Source organism: Falco naumanni, chromosome 1 (assembly GCF_017639655.2).
Source record: "Falco naumanni isolate bFalNau1 chromosome 1, bFalNau1.pat, whole genome shotgun sequence".
Taxonomy (NCBI): domain Eukaryota; kingdom Metazoa; phylum Chordata; class Aves; order Falconiformes; family Falconidae; genus Falco; species Falco naumanni.
Genome location: NC_054054.1, coordinates 104,376,167 through 104,387,023, shown reverse-complemented (window position 1 = coordinate 104,387,023; position 10,857 = coordinate 104,376,167). Strand labels below are relative to the sequence as shown.

At 51.6% G+C, this 10,857-nt stretch overlaps 1 protein-coding gene across 2 annotated transcripts in view; it reads right to left on the bottom strand.

The window, feature by feature from the left end:
* Nucleotides 1-7,895: 7,895 nt before the first annotated feature.
* ATP2A3 (ATPase sarcoplasmic/endoplasmic reticulum Ca2+ transporting 3) overlaps nucleotides 7,896-10,857 on the bottom strand; it is a 54,006-nt gene continuing 51,044 nt past the window's right edge. For both annotated transcript variants that reach the window (XM_040613826.1, XM_040613835.1), the window contains one exon: nucleotides 7,896-8,069. In XM_040613826.1, coding sequence (XP_040469760.1) covers nucleotides 7,994-8,069 — 76 coding nt within the window. In that variant the 3' untranslated portion in view covers nucleotides 7,896-7,993. The remainder of the gene's footprint in view (nucleotides 8,070-10,857) is intronic.

The following is a 10,857-nucleotide window of genomic DNA, read 5'->3' as shown; positions in this document are numbered from 1 at the left end:
AGATGCTGAGTTCACAGGGCTGTGATGGCTTCTGCTGCGGCTCAGGTGCTGGGCTGTCCCAGTGTGACGTCAGGGCTTGCTTTCTGTTTGCAATACTCTGCTGCAATCATAAATACATTACTGTAATGCCTAAAAATAAAAATAATAATAAAAAAAAGAATTAGTGGAAAGAGGGGTTTAGAAGTGTATTGTTTAAGGTGCAGCCCAGAGAAGTGCCCATGACCTGCTGCACAGACACTTGCACAGCAGCTGTGACCCTGGGGATGTTTTTATCTTGTGTTCCTGCAGACCCAAAGTTGTATGATGCTGTTGATACGCTCTCAGTTGTCTCCTCTGATTTTTGCATGCTGCTTTCAAGCAGAGCAAGCATGAGACCCTGGGGGGACGAGGTGCAAAGACTGTGGCTGGGGGAGCGGTGGCAGCTTGAGCAGGGCTGCAGCAGGTGCTGGGCATCGAGGCTGGGTTTGCCCAGGCACAGAAAGCACTGAGCTGGGCTTGACCTCAGCAGCATGCAAACATGGGACCAGGCAGGGTGGAGCAGGACAATACCAGGTAGAGATAAGGAAAATGAACCCATCTAGCTGCGCTGCCCACGGGAGAAGAAAACCGAAGCAGAGACAGCAAATGAGGTCCTAATGCCTCTGTGTGTCCAGGCTTGCAAAGCCCCAGGACCAGCTTTCCCAAATGCAATCCTGGGTCAGCCAGCACTGCCTGGTCCCCAGCACCAGGCTTGGCCTTAGTGAGCATCTCCTTCAGCTGCAGCTGGGTCAGACACCAAGGGCATCCCTGGCAGCGCTGCACAGGGTTAGCACAGGACTCCATCCATGGCCGCAAAAGCAACTCCTTCCCTCTACCCATTAAATGAACTTGACCTCTGCTTGGGGCTGTTGAGAGAAAAAATGCAAAAAATGGTGTTTTAAGGGGAGACATTTGGAAATGTGAGCGCATCTTTGCTTCAAGCTGGGACAATGACCCAGAGGCTGGAGGAGCTGCTGGGGCACCAAGAGGGTGGTCTGAAAGCCTCTGCAGCGGGGTCGAGCCCACCTGCACCCAGGAAAGCAAAGCTGTGGTAGGTGTAAAAGCTACCAGGTCTCTCCAAGCGCTCAGACATTGCTTTCCTAAAAACTTCTCGAGGGGGGGCGGGGGGGGGGGGGGGGGGCGGGGGGGCAGAGAATTATAAAAATAATAGAAGTAGCTCATTACACAATCCAGACTCATGCTTGGCAGCTTCCAGCACAGAGCTCTGAATTTCAGCACAAAAATGTGCAGCACGCTGCAAATCTGGGGATGGGGAGGAATAACATGGTGGCAAGGAGATTTAAAATATGACGGCGGGTGTAAAGGAGATCTGCTATGGTCAGAGTTGCCAAGAACCCCTGAAAGTTGGTGGCTCTTCCCAGAAATTTTGGCTGTCACGGACCCCCTTGCTCCCACTAGCTGGAAGAGATACTCACGCTGCCCTGCTGGCGATGGGAAGGAGGGGTGGAAAAAAATTGGCAGATGAGAGCAAGCAAGGTCCTATGAAACAGCATGTTCAGTTTTCTTTCCAATTTTAACTTGTCCTTGACCTCTCTTCGCTCCTTCCCAGCAGGGCTGGCTCCACTCCGTGCCCGTCCCGCGTTGCGATGCCCCGGTGCAGACAGATGTTTTCGGTGGTACTCACCCCACAGAAGCAGCATTTCCATCCCCGGTTGCTGTGGCAACACGTCTCCCTGAAAATACCTTGGCGGTGGTTTAGCCAACGCCAAAACAAACACGTAAACCCAAGATGCTGGGGGTCCCGAAGGGTGTCAGCAGCCCTATGCCCGTTGCAGCCACTGGGAACGTGGCCAGAACATCCCATGGGACAGCTGAACACTTGCCATGGGGTACAGGGACCCTCGGCGGGGGTTTTGGGGGGGGAGGTGAAGGCGGGTAACACCTGTTTTCTGAATCATGCCTCTGAAAGACACGCATAGCCCCAGCGGTGATGGTCCCCAGTGGTCCAGGGACCAGTACACCACCAGGTGGGGAACTGGTTGAGGTGCGGGTTGCCTTCACCGCTATGTGCCAAGACAGTGCTGCACCCTCAGGAGTGGCTGGTATGGGGGACAGGCTTGGGGGCTACCTCCAGCCATGGCCACAGTGGCCCTCATGGACTGACACTGGAGACCAAGTCTGCATGTGGAAAGAGGAGGCCAATCAATGGCCTTTTCCAAAATTCTTTGTTTGCTTGGGTGTCCCATGTCCCTCTTTGTAACCCCCTTTGGGTTACTAAGTTTTGAGGTTACCCTGTTACATCCTTCTCCTGCTCATAGCATTGAGAAGGGGCACGTGGGGCCAAATCCCAGCGAAAACGCACCATGGGTGGATGTTGCCATGAACCCAGCTTTGCTCCAAAACATGACCTGCAGTTGCATTAGGATTTTCCGCTCAAAACATGACCATGGGCAGAGCTCTGGGCGATGCGGAGATGGAAACTCATGGCCCCAAGGCCCTGCGCCACCCTCCAGAGGAGGCCAAGTTATTTAATTATTATTTATTTAACAATTATGTCTTGTGAAGGTCATTACCAGGCTTATTTAAACCTCCTCTCAGCTGAGAGAGATAAGGTGAGGACTATTCTGGATGCAGTCAAAATTAGCACTGTTATTTGTATTCTTGTGCCCTGAGAGCGAATTAGCTGATACTTTAAAAAAAAATAATTCCCCAACAGTCGTATCATGCCACTCCTTTCATTTTGCCTTTGTCGTCCCATGCCAGAGACAAGCTCAGCTCCATTTCTAGTTTGGCTGCTCTGAAAACCCACAAGAAATCCTGATCTGGTGAGCACAGCTCCTTTTACGGCTGAAGAATTCCTTTAGGCACTCCCATCCAGCTCCAGGGGCTCCCAAATGTTCCCCAAATCGGCCGCAAACAGGGTAAGAAAGGAAAAAGAAATGAAGAAAAAATGAATAAACCAACAGAAAATCCCAGTGTCATCCAGTAAAATTACTTTTATTTCTGTAATTTCATAAGTATAAAACAAATCAGCCCAATATTGTGTGAACAGAGTGGGTCATATGGATGTGACCACGAGGAGCCTTCTCACATCTTCACGGCACACCTGGCTATTTACAGTCAAAGGATGTGATTTAGGAAGCGGTCATTTAGTGGAAAAATATCTCTCATATAATAAAATAGGAAACCTTGTTTCTTTCAATTCTACCCCTCAAGTAACACCCTCCCCCCCCTCCCCCCCCCCCCCCCGCCCTGATATGATTTACCTTTTGCTACGATGCACAAACTCAAGAGATTTCTAGATTTGGCTGTTCAGGCTTCTCATATATATATAAAAAATAATCAGCGTATGGCCAGATCAAAGCGCCCACAGACACCACTGGCAGCTCAGCAGGTGCCCTCCTCTTGGTCCTGAGCATCCGCATCCACCCAGCTCAGACACCAGGTACCCACGTCCCCATCACTCCCGACGCACACAGATTTAGGCTCATTTAATGCCCCATTTATACCGAAAGCTGAATGGCACCAAGAGGACAGGTCCAGGGAGCACAATTTACCCCGTGTGTCCCCTTCCCCGCTGCAGCCCTGCAACCCCTAACCCAAACTGTGTCCTGCAAGCTCTGCACAGGGTGAAGCCCTTCTCCTTTGTCCCCAAAGTCGGACCCGTGGGCTGCCTGCCCACGGGGGACAAGCCCTGCCAGAAATTGCTACAGCAGAAGTGGGGAAAAAACAGCCCAAGTGGGACTGAACAGGGGCGACTGAATCTCTGGCATCATTTATGCAAGGTGATGGCCATGCCAGGCATGGACCAAAAATCACAATAAGTCTTAAGAGTTGGTACTGGGGACTCCTGCGTGCTTAAGTTTCAGGAGCAATATGGCACCAAGGTCACTGGACCTCCTGAACATCTCCCACCAACAGGGACAGCATTAGCGTGAGCCCCTGCACAGCAACTATTTGATGAGTTTTGGTGGAGCAGAACCCCAACTGGGAAGCAGCACTCTCAACCTGACGTACAAGAGGGACCAGAAATTGCTGTTGAGTTTTTCTATTGCTCCTCTGGCTACATCTGGCATTCACACCGTGCGCAGAGAGTCCAGTTCAATCCCAGATTTAATGCTCTTACAGGAATGAAGTCCCACAGCCTCTCCCATAAAGCCTGTCCCTCCTACTCCGGACTCCTCCAGCACCTGGTGGTACCATCCAGCCTTGGCTGAGCAGAACATCAGAAGCACACGTATGACATCTTCACAGTGCCAAAGTCTCAAACACAGAAGTCCAAACCCTCACCCCGACCCTGAGCTGTGCAGTGGCCACGTGACAGAAGGAAAACACAGGAGGCAGTGCTACTTCGCTCTGCAGAGCATCTCTCTTTTTCCTTTCCCAACGTGCCTCCTGACGGGACCACACGCTGCAGGGGGAAGAACTCATCCAGCAAGTGGCCACAATGACACAACAGCCCAAAACAGCCCAAAAGCCTTTCCACAGCTGTTGCCCAAAGGTGATCCCCTGGGTTCTTGCTCCAGGGACGCGGGACCCTCACCTCCTGCCTGGGCTGCAATCCAGCACGGTGCCTGGCCCCTGAGAAAGGAGTATAAAGTGCTCGTGGAACAACCCCACACTGCCGTCCTGGTGCATCCTCCATCGCCCATCTCGCATCGCTGCTTCCGTTTCATTTTAAACCTTTGAATATGCCAGGCAGCACAATCGAAATTAAACTAAAAAGGGAATAATTCCTAACCTCTGTTATCAAAAAAAGCAACAATCCCAGAGGCTTTGGCCCTAGGCTGGTTTTTTTTAACAAACTTTTGGGCAAAAGAGCCACCCAGTGTCTATCTCCCTTGTATTGCAAAGAGTTGGGTGTCTCGGTAAGACACAAAACTCAATCCCAAAGCAATGGTCTTGGCTCTGGGATCTCCAAGTTTGCACAAGAACATGCTCCAGCCTCTAAAAGTGCCCAGCACGCTGCTGGTGGCATATATGCAATAAATAACTACACCATCATTTATCCCCACCCTTCACTGAAGCATAAGGGAAAAAAATAATTAGATCTACAGATATTCTTCTATTTCATTAAAATATTCGAACTACAAGCCTCTGTAATCAAAAAGCACGGAGTGAAAACCTGTATTCCAAGTAATTAAAGGACGGAGGGAAAGAGAGAGATGTGGTTAACCGTTCCGAAGGGCAAACGGGGATGCATCAAAATGGTCCCAGCAAGGGGGATGCCGGCTCCAGGTAGCCTTAGTGCCTGCACGGTTTTCTAGGTAGATCTAGAAGTTTACGTTATCAAGGCAAATGCAATTTGCTGCTGCTGGGAAGAACAAGCCTTTGGCTGGGACACAGCTCTGGTTTCTTGCCCGTGATGGCTTGGGGTTTGGTAACGCACAGTTGCAACGCAGTGACTGCACAGACTGAGGCTGCCTGGGCTTGCAGCAGCGTGGCAGCTCCATCGGCGACCGAACAGCAGCAGCTCGGCATCTCTAGCAAGTCTTAAGTTAACAAACTCAGCGTTATCTCTTCAAATAGCCGTTCTGTCAGCGGGTTCAGAAGGATGCCCGGTACAACCACCCCCACCCCTCTGCTGTCAGGTGAGACTAAACAAAAATGACCAGCAGGAATTTCAGAGAGAGTTAAAATTTTGTGATTTCATCTTTGCTCTGAAGCAAAGCTCGCTCTTCCTTTTGGGTCTCCTTACATCAGATACTCCCATCCATCATTCAGTACTCATTAGTGGGACCTCTACACAAGAAACTCATCCATACACAGGCATGTCTGCGTAAAATTAATAATCCTACACCAGACACTAAGCCCAGGGAAACCAGGGTAACTCAGGTGGTGCAAAATGGAGTGGATGGACCAAGCAGGTCCCCACAAGCACAACAGACCAAAGCCACCATGTCCAAGGAGATGCCATCAGGCAGCTAAAAGCTCTGCTGCACCCTACGAATGGGGCTGGGATGCTCTGAATCCAGTCCAGCCTTTCCCAAACTGGTTTTCAGCCTCAGGGACACACAGAAGCAATGTCCTCTGAAGTCACCAAGCCGGTACTGGATTAAATCCCTGCTGGTTCTTTCCTTGCACAGAGAGATGGAGATGATCTGTACTAAAATAAGGTGAAATCCAGCCTTTTGGGGAAGGGCAAATCACACACCTACAGCATTCGTTTTACTGAAGCCTTACTTGGAGGCTTTAAGCAGTACCTGGGTCATGCCCTGGTCCTCTACACCAGGGTGAGTCTCATCCATGGTGAAAAATCTTTAAAGAAGAAGTGGTTGCCAATTAAATCCATTAGACATAACACAACTGAAAAATAAAAACTACTTCAAGACAAAGTATAATAATATTAAAAAAATCAGCAACAATATTCTAACCACGGAGTATCTATAAAGATCTTTTTTTTTCCTAAGAGCTCCATATTAAAATTCCTTGAATACATTATATATTAAATACAGTAACGACATTTCATGCAAGGTTTATGTACAATTAAATCAGCTCAGTAGTATAACAATTCTGTACATTCCCATTGGTCTGGGGGCTCTGCTCATCTTCAATGCTGGTGATGGAGAAAAGAAAGGAGGGATGGTATTTGGCACCTGCTATGCAGGGGAAGAGTAGCTCTTGCCCAGGTGAGAGAGAAACAGAAAAGCACTGGAAGCTTTCACAGGGCAAAAAGTAGAGGAAAAAAAACCCAACAGCAAAGGAGCAAAACGCTATCCAAAACCCTGGCTCTAGTGCTGCTGCTGGAATTTAAAAGAAAGATGTAGGGCCTGGCTAACGAAATATCGTCAGAACGGGTCATAGGGAAACGCGAGGAAAACAGAAGGCAGGATTTGGAGAGCTGGGGAAGAAATCACCTGCGATCAGCTTCTCTCAGCTGGCGCAGTTCAATGGACAACGATCCATTTATTGGATCCCAAAATCCACTCCAGATCCATAAACTCTCACTGCAGCCTGGGTCACCCCTGCTGCAGAAAACCCCACCAAGACTATTCAAAATAAAGTTGGTGCCTTGTAAAAAGGGATGTCACGACCAACACCTCTCACGGAGGACTACGTTATGTACAAACAGACATTCATTCCTGCCCCAGAGGCAGATCACCGGCGTCGAGGATGTTCAAGGACAGCAATGTTCTCCAAAGCAGAGGACATGACCTCAGAGACAAGCTCCTAAGGGCTAAGCTCTACTCCTGCTAGATAATAGTTAAAAATCAACTGAGGAAAGAGTGACCAGGAGGGAGGAACCCCCATGAGGAAGAGGGCTCTGGCTTCACCACAGCGGATGGGATCTAACAAGGCGCCAGCGAACAGGCAGGACTACGCCATGCTTTGGCGTCGGATGAGCCTGAGAAGGTGTGGGGCTTTCCACAGCACGGGGATCAAACAGGGCAGTGTGATCAACTGGGAGAGCTTCACCTTCTACCACACGCACCCAACCTCGACATACGAGCACCCACCGGTGAGACCCACACCACCTGCGGCCACCAGCGCAGAGCGCAGCAGCCGTGGCGATGCACCACCGACACTGCGGACATCGAGGGTCAGCAACCCCAACCCACGGCTCCCTCGCCTCCCTGCCCGGCCCTCACCCACCGCCAAGTCCTTCCCAGCCCTGTGAGCTGCCCTCGCGCATCCCGCCCCGCCGGGGGACGCAGCCTCCTGCCCGCGCTCAGCGATTGCCTAAAATCCCGACTTCCCCCCCCCCACCCTTGATCTCCCGCAAAGGGCGCCGTGCCTGAGCTCACCCAGTCAGAGTGAAAATTGGAAAGAGGGTCTCAAATTTTGCAGGAACAAATCCCCAAGGAACCACGTTACGATGACCCAGGTCCACACAGCTCTGTCCCCAAACCCTACGCCAGCTGTCCAGTAATGGCACTCTTATGTACAGGAAAAAGAAAGCTACAAAACAAAACAAAATCGGTATTTTTCTTTTCGACGATTCACCCGCATTTGTCTGAGAGTCGGACACATGCATGTCCTGCTGGCTTCTAGCGATGGCCACGCATGCAAGACTTCAGTCCGAGTTACAAGTTGGGGATCCTTTAGTTAAGAGCGTTTCCTTTGTGTCATTCATTTCTTGTCCTCTTCTCCTGGAAATGAAGGAAAAAAAAAAAAAAAAAAAAAAAAAGAGAGAGAATTAAAAATATTGGTGAGCATTCAAAAGCAAACCAGCTCCCTGGTTTTGGTATAAAGAGAGGCTGATCCCAGAAGGAACCTGGGATCCCATCTGCACGGAGCTGGCTTGACTGCAGCCACGGCAGCTCAGGCTGCATGAGGAGGAGGAGGACGGTCCCCGGGGGAGGAAGGGCACGGCGTGCTCAGCCTGCAGGAGGTAGGAAAAGGGGTGAGTTGGAGCCATGCAGGCAGGAACAGCAGGAAGGGATCCCTTGTTATTGCTGCTAACCAGGCAGCACGCAGGGAAAGGCAGTGGTGCAGAGGAGGAAGCTCACCGCATCCCACCACCCGTCCCAAAGCCCTGTCCCTGCTGCCACCAACAGATGGCTACAGCTCCCTAGGCTGACACCACTTACACACACACACACTCTCTATAATTTACATCTATATATACCCCCAAAACAACCAGCAAGCACCAATCGCAGTTGCTCTCCCAGCCCCAGAGCCGCCCTCCTCCCACCCTACTAAAACGGATGGAATTGGATGTGGAGGTAACAGGCAACACACGGCCTGAAGGAAAGCTGCGGTGTTCAGCTTGAACTTGGTGTGAACAGCCTTGAAATCCCTGCCAGAGCTTGACTCACACCAACTCGATTCCCAGTTTTCAAGCCGTCAAAAGCAGCGTCCCCGGCCGCCCAGGCAGCCGCTACTCTTCAGCCCAGGGCTGGGACAGACCTTGCTGGCAGCTCAGTCTGCCCAGAACAGTTTATTTTCTTAAAAAAAAAAAAAAAAAGCAACAACAACAACAAAAACCAAACCACAAGGCCGCAGTTTCTGAGAAGAGTTAGAAAAATCACTTATCGTGAATCTTTCAACCATATTTCTCCATCTTTCAGCACTGTACCACATGTCACCCAACACATCTCGCAGGGGACTGCTGTTACTGTGCTCTTGATAAATAGGGGTCCTGCCTGGGGTTACCAGCGAGGCTCCGCACCCGCTGCCAACCCTGGTGCCAACAAGCTTCCAGGAGAATTAATAAATAACAGAGGACAGAGAGGGGGAGGAAATAAAAACAATCTTCTTCGCAACTCCTGCCAACATTTCTTTCCAGCACTGGCTGGCAAGCCCAGCCCTCCCGTCCTGAGATAAGACTGATTGCTGGCAATGGCAGCATCCCTCTGGATGACCTCCGCACCGCAGGCTTCAGGGCAAAGCAGGGATGCTGGTGGCCACTCTGTACTAAATTTCAGTGCATTAACCAAAATTCACCTCCTCCACATTGCGGGAACGTCTCTTCAGTAGCTCTGAAAGCTGAACAGTCCCTGCTGGGTGACACCGGTGGTTATTTGACAGCCGCAGCAGTGCTTCACCCCGTGGCCACCATGCCAGGCAGTGGGCAGGGACGATGAGGGGACGCAGCCGCAGCACCGACAGTAAGCCTCTACCCACAGTTAAAGATGCTCTTCAAAATGTTACTCTCAAGCCTCAGAGTAACCCCCCCAGCACAGAGCAAGTCACACTGACCACAGGCAGCCGAGGGTCCAGCGCCCGCTTTAACAGGACACAGGTCCCCATGCACCTGTGTCCAGCTCCCCGCTGGGGTGACAGGAGCAGGGGGGATTCAGGGACCTGTCTGCAGGAGTGCTGGGGCCATGGTGATCCATCTGCATCCTGCCTCACACCAGCCTTCTTAGGGGTGTCACAGCCCATCAACTCTTGCAAACCCACAACTGAGCACCACGAGCTCATCCCCTACAAGATCTGTTCCCCCCCAGGACAGCCCAGGCTTTCTGGGAGGATTTTCCTTATTGCTTTTGACTTTTCTCTTCATGAGTTCCCGTAAAAGGTGATGCTGGAGGGATGCGGGCTCCAGCCACCAGCCCAGATCACTCCCTCCACCAAGGGACGCGCTGCAGGCCTCATAGCTCTGAAAATTGCATGTCCCCCCACATTGCACCAGGGCACCCTGAGCTTCAGCTGAGACCCTGGACCCCAGAAGAAAACTGAAAGGAAAATCCTCCTCCCATCCCTTTGCAATGCCAGGGTAGCAGCACCGAGAGCTTCCCTCTGCTCTTCTATTTCTAAAGGACGGTGCACATGCACACAAATGAAAGGGAGGGAAATAAAAACAAAAAGCAAGGCAGCAGAGCTGTAAAATCCCATCTGGAGAGATTCCGGCCCTGAAAGGTAACGGCACCACTCTCCTTCAGAGCATCCCACAGCTAAGTGAACGACTTGGCCCGTGGGGACGCATTCCTCGCCCGACGCCAGCGCCCAGCCAAGGTAGCTCCCGGCAGAAATTACCCTACAAGGGCAGCCCAGGGCTGCGGGCGCTCGCTCCGGCTCTGCCGCGCCAGGGAGAGGGATGCCTGCCGCTCCGCAGGGAAAGCGGGGGGCTGCAGCTGCCCTGTGCTCCTGGGGGGGGGGTTAGGGGGCTGCCCTCACCCCCAGGTGCAGACACAGGGGGGAGGTGAGGGCGAGAAGCTGCTTTTTGCAATGTGCCGGAGGTTTTTTTGGGGATGGGACTCGGAGATTTTGGTCCCTGCAGGTTTTGGGCTGTCTCAGAGGGATGTGGAGCCCCAGCAGGGAGTGTGACATGTCACCACACAGTCACCTCTGCCAGCTGCTCTCCCCTCTGGGGGGAAGTTAAAGCATAAAGCTGACGTTGACTTTGCAAAGAAGCAGTTCTATCTCCCTCAGCAATGGAGATGCTCACCCAAAGGTGCAATCTGACCTGCACATCAGCTGTGGGGCGCTGTG